Here is a 23,471-nt window from a genome sequence, read left to right on the forward strand (position 1 = left end):
ACTTCGGGTGCCCGCACCTTGGGCGGATGCCCAGAGACTCCGCCTTCCCAGGAGCCCCTGCGGCCGGGCGCGAAGATGGCGGTGGCGGCTGGGCATTCCTGAAGCAGCTGCTATGGAGCCTCCCCCGGCCCCGGGGCCGGAGCGGCTCTTTGATTCGCAGCGGTAAGAGCACCCGCGGGCAGAAGGCAGCCCCCGCGTCCTCTGGCCCTTCGGCCCGCGATCAGCTCGCCTCTCGCCCGCAGGCTCCCAGGTGACGGCTTCCTGCTCCTCGCGCTGCTGCTTTACGCGCCTATCGGGTTGTGCCTCCTGGTCCTGCGCATCTTCCTCGGGATCCACGTCTTCCTGGTCAGCTGCGCGCTGCCAGACAGCGTCCTTCGCAGGTTCCAAGTCGGGGGTCCCTAGAGCTGGCGGGGCGGGGCCCGGCCCGAGGCTGCACCGTCACTCCCGCCCGTGCCCACAGGTTCGTGGTGCGGACCATGTGTGCGGTGCTGGGACTCGTGGCCCGCCAGGACGACCCTGGACTCCGGGATCACCGCGTCAGGGTTCTCATTTCTAATCACGTGACGCCTTTCGACCACAACATAGTCAACCTGCTCACCTCCTGCAGCACCGTGAGTGCTCAAGGCTCACCCACCCCCGTGGAGCTCATTTCCCCTGGGGTGACACAGAGCTTCACCCTTGACCCCTTACCCTGCTCCTCTACCCTCTGCCAGGTATTTTTTTTTCTCACTTCCTTCCCTCCATCGTTTTCTTTTTGCCCTGTCTCGTCCCTATTCCCCAGCCTCTACTCAATAGCCCCCCCAGCTTTGTGTGCTGGTCTCGGGGCTTCATGGAGATGGACAGGCAGAGTGAATTGGTGGAGTCCCTCAAGAGATTCTGTGCGTCCACGAGGCTTCCTCCCACGCCGCTACTGCTGTTCCCCGAGGAAGAGGCCACCAACGGCCGTGAGGGGCTTCTGCGCTTCAGGTGGGTGAGCACCGATGAGGGGCTTGAGGGGGACAAGCTTGAGGGTCTTCGGGTTTTCCCAACCTTGCTTGGGCTCTACACACTGCATCCCCAGTTCATACCCTCCCTTGTTTCTTCCCCCTGAGTCGCATGTCTCTCCTATTTGCTTGTACAATTTGACAGTTTTCTCTTAAATCACCTGCAAGTTACTGGTTGGGGTGACTGGGTTTCTGTCTGCCCCTCTCCTTTTCTAGCTCATGGCCATTTTCCATTCAGGATGTGGTGCAACCTCTTACCCTGCAAGTTCAGAGACCCCTGGTCTCTGTGGTGAGTATGTGCTGGACAGGGCAGCTTCCAGTCTTGGAGGGGACTTGTCCCTACACCCAGAACTGCTTGGGCCTCACTTCACGCCCTCTCCTCAGACGGTGTCGGATGCCTCCTGGGTCTCAGAGCTGCTGTGGGCACTTTTCGTCCCTTTCACGGTGTATCAAGTAAGGTATTAACTGTCTCCACTTTCTGGTGGCTGAGGGGAGGCTCACCTCCAGGTCCAAGAAGCAGTAGCCTCTGCCTCATATACACGTAGATTTTTAATGTCAAGGTCTCACCACAGAGTATTTACCTTTCCCTGTCCTTGTCACTGCTGTTCTATGCAAAGAGGAACCCAGTGGGGGGAAGGGGTGACAGCCTCCACCTGGGTGTCCCCTCATGGCCTTGAATTGTTTTTTTCCAGGTGGCTTCGTCCTGTTCACCGCCAGCTGGGAGAAGGAAATGAGGAGTTTGCACTTCGTGTACAGCAGGTGGTCAGCGCCCCAGGCAGGGTGGAGGTGGTGTCTCTCCTTAGAGAGAAGGGGAAAAAGGCCTCAGACCTTAATGCTGCCAATTCTCTCTAGCTGGTGGCCAAGGAATTGGGCCAGATAGGGACACGGCTCACTCCAGCAGACAAAGCAGAGCACATGAAGCGACAAAGACACCCCAGATTGCGCCCCCAGTCAGGTGTGTAGTCCCTGTACACAAAGGTTTTGGGTTGTTTTTTTGTTTTTGTTTTTCTTTTTCTTTTTTCCTGCCTGTTTCCCTATTCCTGTGCTGCTCATCTTCACCATCCGTTTTCTCCACTTATTATACCTTTTTTGTTTTACAGCCCAATCTTTCCCACCTTCGCCTGGCCCTTCTGCTGATGCACAGCTGGCAACTCTGGCCCAGAGAGTCAAAGAAGTTTTACCCCATGTGCCACTGGGCGTCATTCAGAGAGACCTGGGTATGGGACAGGGTATTGTCACACAAAGGGAGGGGAACGGGAAGAAAAGATGGGAAAGAAAAAGGTGAGCTGGAGGATAGATCCCCTTCTCTTTTCCCCCTTCCCAGCCAGGACTGGCTGTGTAGACTTGACCATCACTAACCTGCTGGAGGGGGCCGTAGCTTTCATGCCTGAAGACACCGCTGAGGGACCTCAGTCCCTGGCCACAGCTGCTGCCCCCAAGGTGAGAGACTCAGGAAATGGCCAGCCCCAGGGAGGGGAGTAGGTTGGAGTAGCTGCATATTCCCTGTCCATGACCTCTCTTTCTGATCCCGAGACCCTAGCCCAGTGCCTCTTGCAAAGTAGACATTCGATGCGTGTTTAGTGATGATGACTTCGCAGGCCCTCTGACATTGTGATCACCTCAGTCCCCCAGCTCAGGCCCTGTGACCCCTCAGCCCACAGCCCTAACATTTGCCAAGTCTTCCTGGGCCCGGCAGGAGAGCCTGCAGGAACGCAAGCAGGCACTGTATGAATACGCAAGAAGGTGAGGCGGTTTGAGAACTTTGTGTGGAGAAGGGTACTGTGGCCCTAATATGAAAAACCTACACAATGTCTCTCCCTATGCCCCACAGGAGATACAGAGAGAGACAGGCCCAGGAGGCTGACTGAGCTCAGCAACAGGATGGCACCCAGAGCCGCGGGACGGAGCCTGGGGGCAGCCCCCACCCAACTCACACCAAGCTGGCCGGGTGGGCGGATGACAGGGAGGGGTGGGCTCCCCCAATCTCACATTAAATTCAGGGTTTTCACTCAAGGTCTCTGGCGTCTCTGGGTCTCAAAAGCCCTGTGAGCAATTTGCTCTTCCCCTGGTTGAGAACAGGAGTGAGAATCTTGTAGTTTTGTGGCAAATCATCGAAATGGTTAAAACTGTCTGAAATTAATTCCTCATGCCAAGAGATTCGTGGTGTTAAAGGAATACAACTGAACCAAAGACCTGTCAGCAACTGGATCTCAGCTTTGGTGTTCACTTCAAGTTTGTGATGCTGCTGTTGTGAAACTACAGATCCCAGAATGCCTTTCAAAAGCACAATACAGACTTATACCATTTCACACATGCTCAGTGTGGTGGCTGGCTCAGTGGGTTCCTGACTGGGCAAGTGGCCCCACCCCCTAAGCAAAGTTTAAACATTCAGAGCGTTCAGCCTAGCCCTAAGGCAGAGCCGGAATTTACCTTTGTACCTCACGAGGTCAGGGTTGGAAGTTGCCCGGCTGGGTGTGTCTGGAAGTGGCTGCCATCCTGACACGTCTCAGAGCTGCAAGCAGGTTGGAATCCAAAATTTCTGTGGCCCTACTGTCCCTCCCACTCCCTCTGCTATCTCTTTTTTTTCTCCTTCTCCCCATGGGACCTTCCCACAGACTATTGGGTCTCCCTTAGTTCTTGCTGCTCCTAAGGATCTGTGCTAGGCAGAGGATTTCTACCACCCAGCTGTCGAGGTATTGGGGTTGAGGGGATGCCACTTTCAGTGGCTCAGCACTGAATCCTAGCCAACAAGAAATGCTGGAGAGGCCGGACCCCAGGGCATCTTCTGAGGCTAGAGGTTAGGTATCAGATCTGAAGCAGGAAGGTGATACCAGGGGTCACCAGGTAGGAGGTCTTACTGGCTACCCTGACTCCTGTAGGTCCTGCCAGCGGCTGCCATGGCATCTCAGCCTCTCGGGCTGGCAGAAGATTCTGGTCTGAATGCTGGGGACTCGGAACTGGCTGTGAATCCCTTTGATGGGCTCCCCTTCTCTTCCCACTACTACGAGCTCCTTGAGCAGCGCCGAGCATTGCCCATCTGGGCTGCGCGTTTCCAATTCTTAGAGCAGTTGGAGAGCAGCCCCACTGGAGTGGTGCTGGTGTGTGGGGAGCCCGGCTCAGGCAAGAGCACTCAGGTGGGCAGGGATGCTGCACTACCCTGGGGCAAGGGGGCAGTGGACAAAGGGTTAGGCTGATTCCAGAGGGTCTGGTGAAAGGCCTGGGGACTCCATAAAGAAGGAAAAAGTAGACTGGCCATTGTGCGCTCAGCACTTGGGGCTGAAGTCCCACATTGCCCTGATTGGTTGTCCTTCCTCCGCCTCCCCCCAGGTCCCTCAGTGGTGTGCAGAGTTTGCACTGGCCAGGGGATTCCAGCAGGGTCAGGTCACCGTCTCCCAGCCTTACCCTCTGGCAGCTCTGAGTTTGGCTGTGCGGGTTGCTGATGAGATGGACCTGACCTTGGGACACGAGGTTGGATACAGCATCCCCCAGGAGGACTGCACAGGGCCGGATACCCTGCTCAGGTGGGGTTCTCTACAGGCCTGACCCAAATCCAGATCCCCTCACCCAAGCAAATGAGCCCAGGCCTCTGGCATCCCACTATACCCTCCCTCAGCCCAGCTCACCTTTAAGTTATGTACAGTGGAACTGCTGCATTAAGCCCTTGAGCTAGAGCCAGCAGCAGCAGATTTGTAGGCCCACCCTCATGAGAATTGTGTTCCCCAGCTGGAGTACAGCATGTGAACACAGGGATAGGGAGTCCTGGATAGGGTCCAAAGACTCGGAATTCAGCCACAGAATCTTTCCCTGACTTTCAGTCATCTAAGTCCTTTGAGAAGTTCCCCTGGACTTCTCAGACTAGTCTGCCCACACCAACTTCTCTGTACATTACCAATGTCAACAGGTTCTGCTGGGACAGGCTGCTTCTGCAGGAGGTGGCCTCCACCCGGGGTCCCGGAGCCTGGGGCGTGCTGGTGCTGGATGAGGCTCAGGAGCGGTCCGTGGCTTCAGATTGCCTGCAGGGGCTCCTGCGAGAGGCCAGGCTGGGAAACCTTCCTGGGGACCCCAGGGTGGTTGTGATTACTGACCCAGCTCTTGAACCGAAGCTTCAAGCCTTTTGGGGCAATCCTCCTACTGTGCACATACCCAGAGACCCTGGCAGGAGTCCTGCCCCTGTCTTCAGGGACACTGTTCCTCCTGATCTGGTGGAAGCTGCCTGCCAAGCTGTGCTTGAGCTGTGTCAGAAGGAGGCCCCGGGAGACGTGTTAGTGTACCTGCCTGGTGAGGAGGTAAAGGAATGAATTGCATACTGCCTTCCTGTTATGGGGAGCGGGGACACCTGTTAGGAACAGTAGAGCAGTGTTGACTTTGTGTTGAGGTGGGATGTCAAGAATGTAGGGTAAACAGGTCTACCACCCACTTTCTGACTCCCTGTGATCCAAGTATTTGCAATTCAATGAACCCCTGAAGTTGTAACACCCCAAGTTTATGTGCATCTTTTTAGAGTGAGGGATCATAGCTTCCATCAGTTTTTTCATCAGGGGTCTATGACCCCAAAAAGGTGACCACTGCCCTTCTGTTCTCCCCCATCTCAGGAAATAACCCTGTGCTGTGATGTCTTGTCCAAGGAGGTGGGGTCCTTGGCTCTCCCAGGGCCTCCACCACAGGTGCTGCCCCTTCACCCAGGCTGTGGTCGAGCCATCCAGGCCGTTTATGAGGACATGGGCACAGGTGGTGCCCGAAAGGTCATAGTCACTCACTGGCTGGCTGACTTCTCTTTCTCCCTCCCTTCCATCCGACACGTTATTGACTCAGGCCTGGAGCTTCGAAGTGTGAGTGAGAAAGAGATGAGGGGGAGTGGGGCTGAAGAGAGAAATGGCCCACTCTGATCTGTCTTGGACTTGGTTGGGGGGGCGGCGGTGGGCAACAGGTTTACAATCCTCGGATCCGAGCTGAATCCCAAGTATTGAGGCCGATCAGCAAGTGCCAGGCTGAGGCCAGACAAGCGCGGGCAAAAGGGGTCGCACCAGGTAAGAGCCTTTGCCCTTGCCGAGACCAAGCCCCACAAGCATCACGGGGGCAGCCCAAGAAGTCCACAGCAGCCTCCCTCCCAGGTCTTCCTCCCTCAGGATCCTGTCTCCGCCTGTATCCCAAGTCCTTCCTAGAGCTAGAGGCTCCGGCACTGCCCCGCCCCCGGCTTGGGGAGGAAAATCTGAGCCCCCTGGTGCTGCTGCTGAAGAGGAGAGAGATTGCAGAGCCTGGAGAGTGGCACTTCTTGGACCGGCCTGGTGAGCGGCTGGCAGGCCTGGGCTGAGGGTGAGTACTCAGCTTTCGGGCCTCCCGCCCTCAAATCCCTGTCTCTTCACCAGCTCCAGAAGCACTGATGCAGGCCTTGGAAGACTTGGACTACCTCGCAGCCCTGGACGATGACGGGGACCTGTCCGACCTGGGCATCGTCCTCTCCGAGTTCCCCCTTCCCCCCGAGCTAGCCAAAGTCCTGCTGGCCTCATGCGAGTTTGACTGTGTGGATGAGGTGCTCACCCTCGCTGCCATGCTCACGGGTACACATCTCCGTCATAAAGTTAGCGCCGTGGCCAGTTTGCTCCCCTGGATAACCAGGTTTTAATCATCTATCCCTCTCTTTAGTCTTTCCTTCTGATGTTTCTTCCCCCTCAATATGCCTGAAGCTCTTCCAGCTGAATACTGAAAGTTCAGGGTGCCTCTTCAGAAAGAAACCCTTCCACCTCCTCCAGCTACATAGAATGACCTGGGGCTCCCCTTCTATCTAGTGCAGTGGTACCTCACTGCATCCCAGACTCAGGCCCTCAAATCACTGACCCATCTGTCAGCTCTCCGATGACCACCTGCTACCTAATCTAATGTCCTCTTCTGCCCTGACTCTGTACATCTGAGTACTGATTGCTCCCTCCTTGGGGCTGTCTCCTCCCCAGGCCTCTATGATGCCAGCCCCCATGGTTTTCATTCTACCCCTAGCTGTTCCCTTCATCTCTTCCTTGGGCGCTTCGTCTTCCACTTGCCCATTTTTAACTGAGTCTTCAGTGTTCTAGCCTCGATCCTTTGTCTTCTCATTCTCTTGAACTCTCTGAAGTTGATTCACACCTACAATTTAAAGTGCCACTTTTATGCTTAAAATTTACAAACCTGTGCTTTGTAAGTCATCTGTATGTCCTTCTCCTAAAATGGAGGGGTAGGGAGAGGGAGAGAGAAGAGAGCTCTCCAACTTCTCAGTAATTCTACCAGAAGAGTTCACACCATCCCAATAGAGAGCCCTCTATTAAACTACCCATTACCACAATTACAAAATCCTTTCCTGTTTCTATTCTCAGTGTCACATAATACTGTCATCTCTGTCAGGCTACTACCATCATTCCAGACTAATCTTTCTCCAGTTTTTTAATCTTTTTATCTTTTACATGTGTTTAAAAATCCATTTAGGATCAGGCATCATGGTATAGCATGTTAAGCCACCACCTGCATGCCAGTTCAAGTTCTGGCTGCTCTACTTCTAATCCGGCTCCCTGCTAATGGCCTGGGAAAAGCAGCAGAAAATGGCCCAAGTGTTGGGGCCCTTGTCACCCATGTGGAAGACATGCAAGAACCTCCTTGGCTCCTGGTTTCAACCTGGTCCAGCCCCAGCCATTGCAGCCATTAGGTGTAAACTAATGATGGAAGACCCCTCTTTCTCTCCTCTTTCTGTGTAATTCTGACTTTCAAATACATTATTTTTTAAAATTAATTTGCCCTCCTCTATGTATTGCCAGTGCCAACTGCAAGTCCTCCTCATTGCTCCATTATATTCCTTCATTAACTTCCTGATCAGTCACATGAACATTCCCACATTCACAGACTCTCTTGCTTAAAAACCCTTAATAACTATTCTTTAAGACAGGTCATAAACTCCATTATATTACACATCAAGGCTCTTATTACTTACCCTAGACCATCCTCTCCAGCTTTCTCTCCTACCATTCTGCCATTTATCATTGCCTCCATCCATATCAGGTGATTGGCCATTCCCCAACCATGCCATGTCATCAGTTTTTGTACCATGCTGTTCACATGGTATAAAATTCTCCCAGGGCCAGCACCATGGCTCAGCAGGCTAATCTTCCACTTTTATTTTTTAAAAAAACATTTATTTATTTTTATTACAAAGTCAGATATATAGAGAAGAGGAGAGGCAGAGAGGAAGATCTTCCGTCCGATGATTCTCTCCCCAAGTGACCGCAATGGCCAGTACTGTGCCTATCCAGAGCCAGGAGCCAGGAGCTTCCTCCAGGTCTGTCACATGGGTGCAGGATCCCAAGGCATTGGGCCGTCCTCCACTGCTTTCCCAGGCCACAAGCAGGGAGCTGAATGGGAGAAATGGAGCTGCCAGGAGCCCATATGGGATCCCTGCGTGTTCAAGGCAAGGACTTTAGCCACTAGGCCATGCCACCGGGCCCTAATCTTCCACTTTTAAATAGCAACCTCCCATATGGGTGCCGGTTCATGTCTCAGGTTTTCCACTTCCCATCTAGCTCACTGCTTATGACCTGAAAAAGCAGTGGAAGATGGCCCAAGTCCTGGGGCCCCTGAACCCATGCAGGAGGCCGAAAGGAGGCTCCTGGCTCCTGGCTTCAGATTGGCTCAGTTCCAGCTGTTGTGGCTACTTGGAGAGTGAGCCAGCAAATAGATGATCTGCCTCTCCTCTCTGTATGTCTGCCTTTCCAATAAAAATAAACTTACTTTAGAATAATCTCCCTGCCCCTTCTCCACTCAGCTAATTTAAAGTTCAAAAATTGGCCCAAGAGTGCTCCTCTTCCTTTCTGCTACCGCACCATCATCCGTCTTCCCCACCACGCAAAGCCTGCATTTAGGGACCCTACTCGTTGTTCTAGCATTCTCCTTGCACATACATATCATGCTTATAAAACTGCTTTCTTATTCCTGACCACCAGACTCCACTCCCCAGAAGGGCAGAAACTGTCTTTCACTTACTGCTGTCCTTGATGTCTGAGGGAGATTGGTTATGGGCCACTCTACAGTACACCCTCAAATCTACAGTTTTATAACCCTTGCTTTCTTCATTTCTCAAAGAAAATAAAAAATTTTAAAAATAATGTAAACTTTACAAGAACTTTGAATCTTCCTCATAACACCTAGTACAATATAAATATTATATAAATAGTTGTCAAAACGTATTATTTAGGAGATAATCACAAGGGAAAAATTGTTCATATTTGGTATAGATGCAAATTTTTTCCAAATATTTTCAATGTGTATTGAATCCACAATTGTGGAACACACAGATACCTACTGAGGGCTGATTATATTTATCCTCAGTGTCTGATGAAGTGCACAGCACCTAAAAGTTACTATTTTTTGAATAAAGCTCCCAAAGAGATATTTCTACCTTTTCAACATTCCACCAATACTGTTACCCTTTCTCATTCCCCAAAACCGCCTCCCTGTCTCCTGCCCTCAGCTGCCCCAGGGTTTACCCGTCCTCCACTCTGTGCTGAAGAAGCTGCCCTGCGTCGGGCCCTGGAACATGCAGACGGTGACCACAGCTCTTTGATCCAAGTGTACGAAGCCTTTATACAAAGTGAGTGGCCCACTCTGCATTCTCATAAGGAGTTCCAGATCTTCCCAGGGGAAGTGGCATGCCAATTGGCTGACAGCTCTTTGGTCAAGGGTTGGGCACTTCCGGGAGTCTCAAGGGCCATGGTTGTAGCAGTTCCCTTTCCTCTCCTAGGTGGAGCAGATGAGGCTTGGTGCCAGGCTCGGGGTCTTAGCTGGGCAGCATTATGCCAAGCTCGTAAACTTCGAGAAGAGCTCCTAGAACTCATGCAGCGAATTGAACTTCCCTTGTCCCCACCAGCCTTTGGCTCTGAGCAGAATCGCAGAAATCTACAGAAAGCGCTGCTGTCAGGATACTTCCTTCAGGTGATAAAAGAAAAGGCAAAGGGAACAAATATTAGTGTGGCACCTTTGAAGCTGGGGTCATGATACCATTGAGGGGGTTAGCACTGTGGTAATGAGGATTAAGCCACCACTTGTAGCACCCATGGCATCCCAGAGCAGAGTGCTGACAGAAGTCCCAGCTGCTCTGTTTCTGATCCAGCTCCCTGTTAATTCACCTGAGAAAGTAGCAGAAAATGACCCTAGTACTTGGGCTTCTACTACCCATGTGGGAGACCCTGATGGAGTTCCTGGCTCCTGAGACTGGCTCAGACCTGGCTGTTGTGGCTATATGAGAAGTGAACCAGTGGATGGAAAATCTCTCTTTCAACAAATAAATTGATATTTTGGTAAGACAGAAGGGGCTATTCCTTGGAGGTTTTCAGGCATAAAGGCCTATGGAAAAATACTATATGCAATAATAGGGACCAGACAACACCTAGAGGTAATGCTTTGCGTTTAAAATTTGTGCCATCCTTGCTAATTTTTTAAAAATGTATTTGTTTAACTGTGTGTCTCTTCCCTTTTACTTATTCCCATGCTGTCTTTGCCTGTCGATAAGGTGGCCCGAGACACAGATGGGACTGGAAATTACCTCCTACTAACACACAAGCACGTGGCCCAGCTCTCCTCAAGCTGCTGCTACCGAAACCGCAGGCCTCCTGCCAGGCCCCCATCCTGGGTGCTGTACCACAGTTTCTCCATATCCAGAGACAACTGCCTCTCCATTGTTTCTGAGATCCAACCACAGACGTGAGCCTCTGATACGCTGCTATGCTATCCATCCCTCTCCCTGGGCCAGAAGCTTGGCTGGGGAAGTGGAGAGAGCCTTGAGGAGGGAGGTGTCTGAGTGGGGTGTAGTAACACGGGGAGAAGAACAGAGCGAGAGGTTGAAAAATCTGCCTCGTAAGGAAGCTACGAATCATCTCATTCTGACTCTCTCTGCCAGGCTGCTGGAGTTGGCCCCTCCATACTTCCTGAGTAACCTGCCTGCAGGTGAGAGTAGAGACCTCCTGAACCAGCTGAGAGCAGAAATGGCACAATCTGCAGCAGGAAGTGACTCCTCCTCGCCCCGGGAGTTCAGGGAAGCCTGCGTCCTGCAGTGATCTCTCTGCATTAGATCTCCATCCCCCAGCCTAACCATGAGCCTGAGCACCAACACACGGAGGGACTGGACGCCGCCACTGCCTGGCACAGGAGGACCCTGACCTGCTCCCCTCCCCTCCCCATCTTAACATGGACCCATATTTGTATTCCCTTTGGGCCCATAAAAATATTTTTTCTGTGATGACAAAATCTAAGTGTCATTTTGCAACTCCATAAACCTCTACAACATCCTGCAATCAAAAATGATTCCGTGTCAGGTCAGTTCCACATGCCTGTCGAGGGTTTCCTGCTGTGGCTAACATCACTCTAGCAAAGAATAGCCTTGGCTTTCCAGCGAATGGGTCCCCAGCCCCTCCCCCCCTTCCCTCTGCCACAGTGCTCTTACATTGGAAACCGGTGGGATTATACAGAATCCTCCGTTTCTTCCACACGCACCTTAAATGCTACTCCTTTTCATTTCAAACATGAAGACTTTGGCAACAATCAACATTGAATCACCAGAAGCACGGCCCACCTACAAACCAGAGCCCTTGCTACCCTGGCTGGGAACACCCTCCCCCTCTGCGCGCTCTTGATCTCCTCCATCATCTGACACTGGAAATGCTTGTATAATTTAACACAAATAATGGCTTGGTCCTTGGAACTCTGCACAGAACTGCCACCCTTGGAGATTGTTAGCCTTCCATCCATCTCTGTCACTGCGGGGACGGGAACCCCTCTCCCCGAGGCATGACTCCCGAATTTATTCTCTCCAGGACCAGCACTTAGTTTGACCTAGTCTTTCTCCTACCTTCTCCATTTCCCCTCCACCATCCACAGCTCCCCTGATCCTCCAACATTTTCAATCTGATTCCTCTCGGGCTTGCCACTTTACAATTATGGGCCAAAATTGTACTTCCCCCACCCCTAACTCCGCGGGGGCCGTAAACTTTGCCCACTATTTCCCAGCTCTCCCCTCTCTGCTTTCTGGGGGTTGACAGAACCAGATTTTCCTTCTGTGTACAGGGACCGCCTCACCTCCTGCCCACGCTCATTATAAAACTCAAGTGGCAAGACGTGACCCTCGAGCTGGACACACACGACAACAGGGGACTCGAGGTCAAGAAGAAATCCTTAGCACTTATTTTTACAGTTGAGGGATGAAACGCCCAGTGCGGACAGCCCTCGGCTTCAGGCTCGTGGCAGAAGCTGCCAGCGCTCCGGCACCTCCTGCTTTGACTCCGCTGGCGTCGCCTGTGCTGCGGTGTGGACCCAGTGGGCGCCCGCCCAGCCCGGCCCTCGGAGCCGCTTGCCTCGCCGCTCTCGCCCGCGGCCAACTCCACCTCACGGCCCCTCGCCGGCTCCGCCGGAGTCCCTCCGGAGAGCAGCTCCCATTGGCCAGCCCTTCCCTTTCCCCACACCTCATTGGCTACGGTCCTGCAGGTCCCGCCTTCTCGAGCCTCCGGTTCCCGCCGTGGAGTTAACAGCAGTTGTGAAAAATGGCGGGAAAGGCCGTGTCTGAGCTCGGCCCGCACCCACGCTCCGCAGGCCAGGAACCTGCCAGTGGCGAAGGCGGCCTCGACGATTGCCTCACTGCCCGTGCTCCTCACGTGCCCGGCTGCCGCGGGGCCGTGGGCGCGGCGACCGCGCGTTCCACAGCCCTGGGCCCGGTGTCTGCGCGTGGCGCCTCGGTCCGGAAAGAGCGCTCGGCCAAGGAGGCAGGTGTGGTTCACACGACAGAGGCGAGCCCGGACACGGAAGCCACTTTGTTGTCCTCGGCCCAGGGCTGCAGGTTCTGCAGGGCGAAGAGCGACGAGTTGTGCAGGCAGAGCGGGTCCGGGGGCAGCGGTGGCCGCAGCGGCCGCGGGAGCGCGTCCTGTTGCAGGTGCAGCAGCAGGCGGCCGGCGCGGTGCCGCTCGGCCTCGCGCTCCTCCGCCGTCTGGCGCCTGGGCAGGTGGGAGACCAGGGGTCAGCCAGGCTGGCCTCGCCCACCCCGCGCCCCAGCCCGCCCTCGCCCCGGCGCTCTGCCTCACCGCCACTTGGTACGTCGGTTCTGGAACCACGTCTTGACCTGAGCGTCGGTCATGCGCAAGGCCTTGGCCAGTGCGGCCCTCTCGGCGGAGGCCAGGTATTTCTGGCGCAGAAAGCGCCTTTCCAGCTCCAGCACTTGCGAGCGGGAGAAGGATGTGCGCGGCTTCTTCCGCTTTGGGGGAGTCCGGTTTTGGTAGGGGTGGCCTATGCGGCGTGTCCCCGAGAAGGGCGAGAGCGCAGCTACCGGGAGAAAGAAAGAGTAGGACAGGGTTAGCAGGGTGACAGAGGTGTGACCGAGAGGAGAGCGAGTAGCCGGTCCTTACCAGGATCCCGGTTCCACGGTGCATCAGCAGAGAGGCCTCTGGACCTGAAGGAACCTCGGAAGTAACGGCCCTCCCCTTGGGAGAGGGAGCGATGTCTCCCCGCAGCCTCACCCACCCTCCGCGCCAGGCAGGCTGCGGAATTGTACGGCTCCCGGCCCTTGCAGGCTGCGGAACTGTACGGCTCTTCCGCAGACCTGGAGATCCGCGCTGGGGAGGATCCGCATGAGCGCTCTGGGGGAGCCCTGACTGGTTCCCTGAGCGGGGACAAATACACGAGACACGCAATGAGAGTACAACCTAGCTCTCCAGGGGTCGGGCAAACTCACCTGTGAGCCGGTCCTTAGCGAAGCGGCGACCGCTGTCCATCCAGGGGAAAGTGAGTCCCGTTAAGCCGCCGGCGCCGCCCAAACCCGAGGGCCCGGGCACCGCAGGCGCGCCTCCCGCGGGCGGCGGCACGGGCAGCGGGCGGTGAGCCGGGACGCGGATCACGCCGCCCGGGCCCACTCCGGAGCTGCTGGGCAGCGGGGCCAACGAGCCCGCGGGACTGTAGCCTGCGGTTCCGTGGAATCCAGCCGAGAAGCCTGCGCTCTCTCCATGGCTCTGGCTTGCCCGACCCGAACCCAGGCCGCCTCCGGGGGGTTCTGGGCCGCCCAGGATCTGATCGATGCCGAAGCTGATTGGCTCGTGGTGCGGGAGGTTGTGCGGAGCCAGCACCGCCGGCTCCATGGGTCTTGCTTTGCCTGGGAAGACTGCGGGAGGTGTGTTTGGGGAGGGTGCCTCGGGCAGCTGCGGGAGCCCAGCGGCGGTGCGCTCCAGGCGGCGGCTTCAGGGGCCCTCGGGGTTGGCCACCGCTGGGCGCCGGGGTACCCAGAACAGCTGCATCCCTGTGCACCGGGAGCAACAGCGCCGGTGCCCGCCGATGCCGGGCGTCCACTCAGCGAATCGCATCCCGGGGGAGCGCCACCGGCGGGGCCCCAGGAGCTCCTTTGCTGCGCTGAAGCGCGGATGGACGCTGGGCTGCCGGGCCGCTGTCCAAGTCCCGGGTGGAGAGGGTTGGCCAGCTTCGGTAGGGGCAGTGACTGACAGATCACCCCGGGTGGGTCGTGGGGGCTGGAGGTTGGGCAGGGGCGGGGCCCGGCCGTTAAAGGGGAAGGGACGCCTGTTTGCGCCAAGCGCGGGGGAAGACTGGCCGGCCGAGAAGTGCTGGGAGCACGGGGTGGGGATGGAGGGCGAGGGTGTAAGTGACCCAGCTCGGCGCGGGAGGGGTCAGAGCACGGGCCGCTGAGTCAGCCAAGATGCTACCCGCGCCTGCATCCTCGCCGGCTCCGCCTTTGGGCTCCCTCTGCCTCACCGACTTCCTCACCGGCAGGTGCCTCCTTCCTCAGCCCCCATTCTTCGCCTCCCGAAGGGTGTTGCTTGCCAACTCTGGGATTCGTTGTGGCTCCCGCCTAAGGGCCCCATAAGACCAGATCTCGTTGTGGCTTCCTGGCTGCATAAGAAGCGACTGGGAACGAGAAATCGCGATCTGGAGGCCCAAGGAAAAAGCGCAGGTGTGGGAAGGGCTGACAGGATGCGTTCGGCGGGCTAGGGAGGGGATCTGCAAGCCGGGCTCACGGTCCTGGTGCATCGCGGGCCTCTTTCGTAAAGGCCCCTGCCCGGAACGGGCACGCTTGTAATTGATGCCCTGTTTCTTAGATTTTTTTCGATGTTTTGGAAGCAAGAAAACTGATGGCTCAGATGGAATCAACTGGAGCTGAAAGATCCGGGGCAGGGCGGCCTGTCCACCAACTTTGAAGTGCGGAGGGAAGGGGGCGCCAAACGTGTGGCCTTAGCCCCTCCATGCTGCGTGTTGTTTCACATTCTCTCTCTTCTGAAAAGCCAGAGGGCAAAATCGTCACAGGCGACTCGTGCGACCTTACTGACGCCTAGAAGGGATCCAGGCCGCCTTGTTTCCTACAGAGGTTTCACCCCACCCAAGCCCCAGAAAGTGCGCCTGGAGCGTGCCAGAGAAGGGAGATGGGGGTGGAGGGGGGAGGCCCCAAGCTACACAGTGACCTCGTGACCCTTGGCTGCGGACCCTGGAGTCGTCAGTGTGTGAACTCTGCATCCTTCCCCGGGATGGGACCCCTGCGGGCGGGCCCCGGAGCCTTAGACCCGCCCCCGCCGCCGCCCTGCCCGGTGCAGGCCGCCATAATCGGGTTAGCTGGGCCGGAATTACATTACCTTCCCCAGCCCGCCCTGGCCCTAGGGGGGGCCCTGGCGCCTCGGAGCCGGTGAGGCTGGGCGCGGGGAGGGGGGCACTCCGACCATCCTTGGACGGGTGGGCACCACCGAAAAGCAGCTCAGCCCGCCTCAGACACGTGGGGGTCGAAGGACCCCGCCCAGCTGTGGGCTCCCTCGCCCCCCGGCCCTCGTGCCCACTCTGCCTTCTGCAGGACTCCCATTTTAGCCGAAATGCCTAAGACGGGAGCACGGGTCTCAGCACAGCACCACAGATCCTCCAGGAGCCCCTGGGAAGGGCTCTGCCCCTCCTTTCTCCCCAGCAGATGGGCTGGCAGCCTGGCGCCTGAGGCAGGGTGAGGGGGTCTTATTTCTCCTGGGAACGGGAATGGCACTGGGCATCTGGGCAGGAAGAGAGTGAAGCCAGCTCTGTCTTCACCCAAAGGCCTCAGCGCCCCTTCTCCCCGCCAGTGTTCTCAGAGACCTCAGTTTGAAGGGGCTAGCCATGTGAGGGGCGCAGTAGCATTCATCTGCAACAACCTCCCCCACCTGAGCCACTTCTGTCATCCGGTTTCTGTAGCTCCCATCAGTTCTGTTCCCAGCCCCTTCTAAAAGCACAGGGGTCCTGCCCATTTGGTAGCTGTATTTTTATCTTGGTGAAAACCACAGACAGCATCATCCTTCCCTCCTCTATCCTTTCCCGGAAACCCTTGCTAAAGCAGTCAAGGGAGGTGGCAAGAGAGCAGGAACTCTCAGTCCCTCCGAGGGGGAACCGAGCCTAGGGAGACGGCTAAGGAAAGGGTCCTCTAAAGGGAGCCGGCCAGTAGCTCCTGCTCTTTCCCAGCTCTTAGAGGTTACTGGCCTGTCTCCAGCCAAGTTGAATAATCCTTCTAGAATGAATGAATCAGTGAATGAGAAAGGGGCACCACCGTGCAGACCTGCCACCCCCTACCCCCAGGCGGCTGCAGATTCCCTGGCTTTGGAAGCACAGGACTGAGGTGGCTTGGCTGACGCACTGAGGAGGAGTGCCACCAACTCAGACACACCCAAGGAGTGCGCTGCTCTTGCTGAGCACAGGGGGACCCCACCTGTCACACTCCTCTGAGTCCCTGTAGAAGACAGAGGCGAGGGCAACGCAGCGTGGCTGGCCTAGTAGCTAAAGTCCTCCCCTGAACCTGGAGGAGGTTCCTGGCTTCGATCGGCGGCGCAGCACTGGCCGTTGCACTCTCTTGGGGAGTGAATCATCAGACGGAAGATCTTCCTCTCTGTCTCTCTTCCTCTATGTATATCTGACTTTCCAATAAAAATAAATAAATCTTAAAAAAAAAAAAGGAAGAAGACAGAGGCAATGGCCCCTCACACTGTTTTGGATCGATGTACTCATGCTTTCTCTCCCCAACTCTCGCAGGAAGAGGCCTCGCTTCTGGCCATGGCTCCTGCTCCTTCCCTTCCTTCCTGTGGGTGCAAGGTCTCTCCCCTCAGATGGGGTCCCCCCATCAACATTAGTCCTGCCTACCTCCTCTGTGTCATATCTTTATCACCAGGACAAGATGGTTGATTCTATTCACAGAAATGATGTTTGCCATTTCCCTTTTATGGTGCATACCCACGGCCTCCTTTCCTGGCCATTTATTCCCACTTTGACCCCATCCAAGCTGCTTTCACATTTCTGGCCCTTTCTCAGAGTTGCAGTGCCTGGTGCCTCTTCTCCAAGATTTCTCTAGCATGTTTTACTTTATTAATCACCAACTGCTTGGCAGAATGTCTTGTCTTTTCTTTTTTCATTGGAAACTCAGATATACAAAAAGGAGAGAGAGGAAGATCTTCTGCTGATTCACTCCCCCAAGCGGCCGCAACAGCCAGATCTGTGCCAATCCAAAGCCAGGAACTTTCCTCCAGGTTTCTCACATGGGTGCAGGATTCCAAGGCCTTAGCCCACCCTCCTCTGCTTTCCCAGACCACAAGCAGGGAGTTGCATGGGAAGTGGGGCTGCCGGGATTAGAACCGGCACCCAAGGCATGTTCAAGGTGAGGACTTTAGCTGCTAGGCTACCATGCCGGTAGGCTAAAGAATGTCCTTTTTTTAGGCTTCTGGAATATTAGTCACATTTTTGGATATTCACAGTTATTGTGCTGCATTTCTTCCACTGACTTTTTAAAAAAAATGTATTTAATTTGAAAGTCAAAGTTGCAGAGAGAGAAATCTTTCATCTGCTAGTTCAATCCCTAAATGGCCACAATAGCCACAGCTGAACTGATCCAAAGCCAGGAGCTCCCACATGAACAGGGTCCCAAGGCTTTGGATCATTCTCTGTTGCTTTCCCAGGCCATAAGCAGGAAGCTGGGTTAGGAAGTGAAGCAGCCAGGACAGGAACCAATGCCCATATGGGAAGCTGGCACTGTAGGTGGAGGATTACCTTGATACAGCATCACAGGGCCCTTCACTGATCATCTGTTACTGAACACCTGGAGCACTCCTCAGTGCTGCCTTCAGCTTTCTGGATCTCTACATCCACTCAGACTGCACCCATTTCAACAGCCCCAACCCACCCTGACAACTCTGAGACCTTTATCCCATCAGCCCCACTTTCCTTTGCTGAAGCCCCCTAGACCTGAGACCCTGGAAGGCATGCTCCCCTCACAAACTCCTCATTCACTCTCTTACCCAAGTCTACCAAACCACAGCCCTTGCTACCTCCGCCTATCATGCTTCCCTTGGCAATGCATCATATACAGCCCTTCCCTTCCATTGCCACTGCTAAAATGCCAACCTGGGCTGACACCGCCACCACCACCTGGATTCAGTCATGTGTCCATTCTGAAAGCTTTCGTTGAACACTTATTGTGCACCTGGCCCCTGGAGAGCTATAGCTGTGACCACAAGAGGGGGAAAATTTATCCCTGCCACTGGAAGCTTACATTCTAGTGGGAGAGACAGATGAAAATCTAGAAAAACATATAAGAAAAACATATTAAGTATTGATGAATGCTATGAATGCTAATAAATGCTAAGATGAAAAATCAAGCAAGGAAGTGAAAGGTGGGTGGGTTATTTTTATCTCGAGCAATCACAGAAGCTGCATGGAGTGAAGCAAGGAGTCACTGGCCATCTGTGCGTCTCAAGATATGGAGAGACCCAAACCCTGGGTGCGCATGTGTGCAGCTACGAGACGTCCAGTGCCATTGGAGAGACCGTGCCCTGTCAGGCCTTGGAGTCCTATTCTGGTTGAAAAGAGGAGCTACTGAAAGGTTGGAAATAGGAAAGAGAACAAAGCTGATTTTTCAAATTTACTTTAACAGCTGTTTCAAGACATAACTGACACAAGCAGCAGAGGAAGTGGACACTTCCGTAAGTCTGCACCCTTGAAGCCGGCACCACAACCAACAGAGCCACCCCTTGGAAAACTTTTCTGTTTCTTTTTTATGGCATGTTTTATCAGAACTATGTTGGGCTGCCATGTGGAGAGCAGCCTAGAAAGGGGCAAAGACGGACGTGAGGAAAGCGGACAAGGGGCCATGCAGTCATTGAGGGGAGTGATGACGGAGCCTGCCACCAGGGAGCTGAGGAGGACTCCAATGAGAACCTCATGAGTAAATCCCTGGAGAGAAATGGGCAGAAGCGTTCCTTTCCTAGAACGTGCTCTCCCTTCAGCAAATCCCACCAGCTCCCTATTGCCCTCAGGCTAGTAAGCCCAGCCCCTACAGTATCAGCTTCCTCCACGCAGCGCTGAGATCCACATCTCTACCTCTCTTGCTGCCCTCAGCCTTTTCATTCCCACCACACTTCCACCCACTCCCCTAGGGCGAAACTGTCTCCACACCGAGTCTCTCCTCCAGAAAGCCTTTCTGGAGCCTCCATTGAGACCTCTCCCTCGTGAAATCTCCAGTAGCACAGAACAGGAGGGTGGTATGCAAGCCCTTGGACCACCCCGACTCCCCAAGCGCCGGGCTCGGCCCCTGCTGCTCTCCGCCAGCGTGTGCCCGCGGTGCGGCAGTGTCCTAGCCGTCCTCCCCTCCTCCTGCGGCATCTGCTCTGCATTAGTCTGTCCCAGGCCTCCGCAGGCGCCGATGATTAAATCATCATCATTAACCAGGGCCTGCCCCCCTCCATCCCCGGCAGCAGAGGGAGAATAGGGGGGGTGTCAGATCGCTACCAAGTCCCTAGGGGTCTCTTATGCTCCCTCTACGCACCGGCCTCCCACCCCTCGACCCCTTTTCCGAGACTCCGCAAAGCCCTGAGAAACTCGCGCCCCGCAACCCGGAGAAGGCCCGCTATCTGGGTGAAGCTCCGCAACACGGACTCGTCAGCCAACCAGGGCGACGTTAGGAGGAAAGGACCCAGAAGGGGTCCTGAAGAAGCGAGGTCGCGGTCCCAGGAGACCGACGACCCCGGGCAGCGGCGGGTGGGGACCACCCTCGGGGCGTAGGAGAGAGCGCAGTCTTTCGCCGGCTCCAAAAGTTAGTCCCGACCTGGGGCAGGGTCTATTAGAAGGATTCCGACAGGAGAGCTTAGAGACGTGACCCTCTCTCACTGCTTCCCCCGGACCCCACACTCTCTAAGTCTCGATTGCGGGGGGGAGGGGCCAGGGGCTCAGGTGAGCACACGGGGGAGACAGGGGCGTGGGCGGGGCTTTACGGAGAGTGGGCGAATCCGAAAAGACTTAAGCCCTCGTTGCTGGGAGACAAGTCCCGCCCCACAGGCGGCACCGGAAGTGGCAGGCCGGGATCAGCCTTTAAGATGGCGTCTCCTCAGGGGGGCCAGATTGCGATCGCGATGAGGCTTCGGAACCAGTTGCAGTCAGTGTACAAGATGGATCCGCTACGGAACGAGGTGCCGGGGCTGCAGGGTTACTGCTGTGGTCGGTTAGCGGTGCGAACTGGGGCGGGCAGAAGGACGGGCGGTGGCTGGCCAAGAGCCCAGTGCGCCTGCGCAGAGCCTGGGGGTCCGACGCGCTTGCGCGATTGCAATCGGGTTGCCAAAGTCTGGGCTAGGACGCCTGCGCATTGTGCCGCCCACGTCGTGTAGTATCCCCTGGGAAAGAAGGGTCAGGCGAGTCCACGTGAAGGGAGCCCCTGCTGTGCGCGGAGCCCTCTGCTGGGCGGAAGACGTGTGCCAGCTCCTGGGAGCCGATCCCCCGCTCATGGCAAACGATGCGGGGCTTGATCGCAGAATCTGAAAATAGAGGATTGCGAGTTGGCAAGGTGTACGGGGGTGGGTAACTAATGACCGAGGGTGTGTCGGCAGGAGGAGGTCCGAGTGAAGATTAAAGACCTGAATGAGCACATTGTTTGCTGTTTGTGTGCCGGCTATTTCGTGGATGCAACCACCATCACAGAGTGTCTTCATACTTGTAAGTGTGCCCTACCTGGTCCTCAGCAAGCCATCAGCCCCTGTGCCTCCCCCAGCCCGTGAATCCTGTTCCTAGAGGGGATTAGAATCTGCTTTTCCCTTTGTGCAGTCTGCAAGAGTTGTATTGTGAAGTACCTCCAAACCAGCAAGTACTGCCCCATGTGCAACATCAAGATCCACGAGACACAGCCATTGCTCAACCTCAAGCTGGACCGGGTCATGCAGGATATTGTGTACAAGCTAGTGCCCGGTCTGCAGGACAGTGAGTGTCCCGCTGCACTTGGAGGATGGGCCCTCTTGAGAACTGTCCCTGGGGGGCCAGCTCGAAGTGACCAGGGCTTTGGGAATCATTATAAGGAAGGAGGTCAGCAGCCAGAAAGACAAGGGTAAGATCCCAAACACCTGTGGACCCTTGCCCCTTTCTAGGTGAAGAGAAACGTATCCGGGAATTCTACCAGTCTCGAGGCTTGGACCGGGTGACCCAGCCCAGTGGGGAAGGTACATCTCAGAGAGTAACATAAACCACCACCCCTGGCATTCCTCCCACCTTGTTTTGTTGCCTGGGAAAAGAGGGGGTGTGGGACCTGCAGCAGCCTCTTCACTACCCTGTCTCTCTCAGAGCCAGCCCTGAGCAACCTCGGCCTCCCGTTCAGCAGCTTCGACCACTCTAAAGCCCACTACTATCGCTATGACGAGCAGCTGAGCCTCTGCTTGGAGAGGCTGAGGTGAGAGCCTTGGGAAGAAGTCCAACAGGGAGGATGCGTCCATTCCTTGGGGAGATCCTAGCACGGCCCCAGGTGTGGGAGAGAAGGAAGCACAGGGCTCCCTAATGTGTGTCTGTTCCCCCGTAGTTCTGGCAAAGACAAGAATAAAAACGTCCTCCAGGTGAGCGGTGCTGGAAGGGAGGGCCTGTCTAAGGACACTCACCTCCCAGTAGCCCTTCCTCACTCTCCTTGTCCTCTTCCCTCCTCTCCCCGTCTCAGAACAAGTATGTCCGATGTTCTGTCAGAGCGGAGGTACGCCATCTCCGGAGGGTCCTGTGTCACCGCTTGATGCTAAATCCACAGCATGTGAGTAGTCTTACAGTAGGATTCATATTTTGATTTTTTTATTTGTGTTTTTTAGGAAGAGGGAGCTACTAAGAGGCTACAGTGAACTAGGGTAGTTCTGTTTTTTTGTTTTAATTTCTTTTTTTTTTTTTAAGATTTATTTATTTATTGAAAAGTCAGATACACAGAGAGGAGGAGAGACAGGAAGATCTTCTTCCGTCCGATGATTCAGTCCCCAAGTGAGCACAACGGCCGATGCTATGCCGATCCGAAGCCAGGATCCAAGAACTTCTTCCGGGTATCCCACACGGGTGCGAGGTCCCAAAGCTTAGGGCCACAAGCGGGGAGCTGGATGGGAAATGGAGCTGCTGGGATTAGAACCAGCGCCCATATGGGATCCCGGTGCATTCAAGGCGAGGACTGTAGCCGCTAGGCCACCACGCCGGGCCCTGTTTTAATTTCTTAATTTGAAAGACAGAGCTGCCATCTCCTTGTTGCTTGTTCACTTCTTCAAATACCCACAAGGGCTGGACTGTGCCAAAGCTGGGAAATGGGAACTTTATCCAAGTGTCATGTAGATGGACCATCTAGTTGAGCCAACACACCTGCTGTTTCCCAAGGTGTGCATTAGCAGGAACCTAGAACTGGAAGCTGAGCCAGGACTCCAACCCAGGGACGCTAGTGGGCCCACCACTTGGGTCACCACCCTCCCCACCCCGCCCCCCCACAGCGAAGCTCTTACTCTGCTCAAGGAAAGTAATTCTAAAGCCGACTCATCTCCCTCCTAGGTACAGCTTCTTTTTGACAATGAAGTTCTCCCTGATAACATGACAATGAAGCAGATATGGCTTTCCCGCTGGTTCGGCAAGGTAAGCCAGGGCCGAGGCCATGCTCAAGGCAGAGGTGGGAGGGATGGGCTGCCTCCGGATCAGAGTGCTCCCCGCTGACTATTTGTTCCCTGGTTCTCTCCTAGCCGTCCCCTTTGCTCTTACAGTACAGTGTAAAAGAGAAGAGGAGGTAGGGGCCAAGCCTCTTCCTCACCCCTACCCCTATCCCTCCCCAGATATTTATGTGAAATTAATTACGGCTTTATTTTTTGAAATAAAAGCTTTAAAAAGGCATCTCGCTTCTCATTGGTTTTTCTTCTGACTTTCTTGTCTGTCTCTGGGGCTCTTCACACTTTGTCCTTCAGCCTACTTCCCTCTCCAGCCCTCTGAGTTTCCAGGTCAAAGGGATTCCACTTCTTTGGCCATAGTTTTCATGGTGTAGTCAAAGGATGTGGTGGAGGATACTATACATGCAGAACTCAAAAGGGGAGGGAGCTGGGGAAACAGGTGCCCCTGGCAGCTCTCACTGGGTTGGGAAGGCTTTCGGGAAGGGAAGACTGTATGTCTCATAGATGCCCCTAGGCCCCGGGGTGCAGGACAGGCCTTAGTGGCAGTGTGCTGCTTCCTCAGTGCTGAGACGAA

The 23,471-nt window shown here is 55.2% G+C and overlaps 4 protein-coding genes across 9 annotated transcripts; 3 read left to right on the forward strand and 1 right to left on the reverse strand.

Moving 5' to 3' along the window:
* Nucleotides 1–19: 19 nt before the first annotated feature.
* AUP1 (AUP1 lipid droplet regulating VLDL assembly factor) lies at nucleotides 20–2,996 on the forward strand. 4 transcript variants are annotated; one of them, XM_040993653.1, is made up of 12 exons: nucleotides 23–162; nucleotides 243–380; nucleotides 461–611; nucleotides 782–966; nucleotides 1,200–1,272; nucleotides 1,368–1,441; nucleotides 1,676–1,742; nucleotides 1,836–1,938; nucleotides 2,084–2,200; nucleotides 2,308–2,423; nucleotides 2,608–2,726; nucleotides 2,815–2,996. In XM_040993653.1, the coding sequence occupies exons 1-12, from the start codon at nucleotides 113–115 to the stop codon at nucleotides 2,849–2,851; spliced, it is 1,230 nt and encodes a 409-aa protein (XP_040849587.1). In that variant the 5' UTR covers nucleotides 23–112; the 3' UTR covers nucleotides 2,852–2,996. The 4 variants fall into 4 exon arrangements, with proteins under 4 accessions (XP_040849588.1, XP_040849589.1, XP_040849590.1 ...); XM_040993654.1 differs by lacking the exons at nucleotides 2,608–2,726; nucleotides 2,815–2,996 and adding an exon at nucleotides 2,517–2,601 and having other exon boundaries at nucleotides 20–162; XM_040993655.1 differs by lacking the exon at nucleotides 2,815–2,996 and having other exon boundaries at nucleotides 21–162; nucleotides 2,546–2,701.
* Nucleotides 2,997–3,289: 293 nt separating this feature from the next.
* On the forward strand, nucleotides 3,290–11,228 carry DQX1 (DEAQ-box RNA dependent ATPase 1). Of its 2 annotated transcripts, none has more exons than XM_040993646.1 (12): nucleotides 3,290–3,505; nucleotides 3,863–4,117; nucleotides 4,311–4,504; nucleotides 4,885–5,269; nucleotides 5,576–5,812; nucleotides 5,911–6,010; nucleotides 6,110–6,268; nucleotides 6,350–6,541; nucleotides 9,469–9,588; nucleotides 9,739–9,929; nucleotides 10,507–10,697; nucleotides 10,894–11,228. In XM_040993646.1, the coding sequence occupies exons 2-12, from the start codon at nucleotides 3,881–3,883 to the stop codon at nucleotides 11,048–11,050; spliced, it is 2,163 nt and encodes a 720-aa protein (XP_040849580.1). In that variant the 5' UTR covers nucleotides 3,290–3,505; nucleotides 3,863–3,880; the 3' UTR covers nucleotides 11,051–11,228. The 2 variants fall into 2 exon arrangements, with proteins under 2 accessions (XP_040849580.1, XP_040849581.1); XM_040993647.1 differs by having other exon boundaries at nucleotides 3,290–3,501.
* Nucleotides 11,229–12,732: 1,504 nt separating this feature from the next.
* Nucleotides 12,733–14,114, reverse strand: TLX2 (T cell leukemia homeobox 2). The gene is made up of 3 exons (XM_040994110.1): nucleotides 13,711–14,114; nucleotides 13,064–13,301; nucleotides 12,733–12,976 (listed from the first exon to the last, which is right to left on the reverse strand). Exons 1-3 carry the CDS (start codon nucleotides 14,108–14,110, stop codon nucleotides 12,760–12,762), a joined length of 855 nt encoding a protein of 284 aa, XP_040850044.1. The 5' UTR covers nucleotides 14,111–14,114; the 3' UTR covers nucleotides 12,733–12,759.
* A 6,179-nt stretch (nucleotides 14,115–20,293) lies between these two features.
* PCGF1 (polycomb group ring finger 1) lies at nucleotides 20,294–23,114 on the forward strand. Of its 2 annotated transcripts, XM_040994112.1 has the most exons (9): nucleotides 20,295–20,434; nucleotides 20,849–20,954; nucleotides 21,063–21,215; nucleotides 21,380–21,451; nucleotides 21,573–21,678; nucleotides 21,805–21,838; nucleotides 21,937–22,023; nucleotides 22,791–22,871; nucleotides 22,976–23,114. In XM_040994112.1, the coding sequence occupies exons 1-9, from the start codon at nucleotides 20,342–20,344 to the stop codon at nucleotides 23,021–23,023; spliced, it is 780 nt and encodes a 259-aa protein (XP_040850046.1). In that variant the 5' UTR covers nucleotides 20,295–20,341; the 3' UTR covers nucleotides 23,024–23,114. The 2 variants fall into 2 exon arrangements, with proteins under 2 accessions (XP_040850045.1, XP_040850046.1); XM_040994111.1 differs by lacking the exon at nucleotides 22,976–23,114 and having other exon boundaries at nucleotides 20,294–20,434; nucleotides 22,791–22,966.
* The last annotated feature ends 357 nt before the right edge of the window (nucleotides 23,115–23,471 follow it).

Source organism: Ochotona curzoniae, unplaced genomic scaffold (genome assembly GCF_017591425.1).
Source record: "Ochotona curzoniae isolate NIBS_2020 unplaced genomic scaffold, NIBS_Ocur_1.0 contig_883, whole genome shotgun sequence".
NCBI lineage: Eukaryota > Metazoa > Chordata > Mammalia > Lagomorpha > Ochotonidae > Ochotona > Ochotona curzoniae.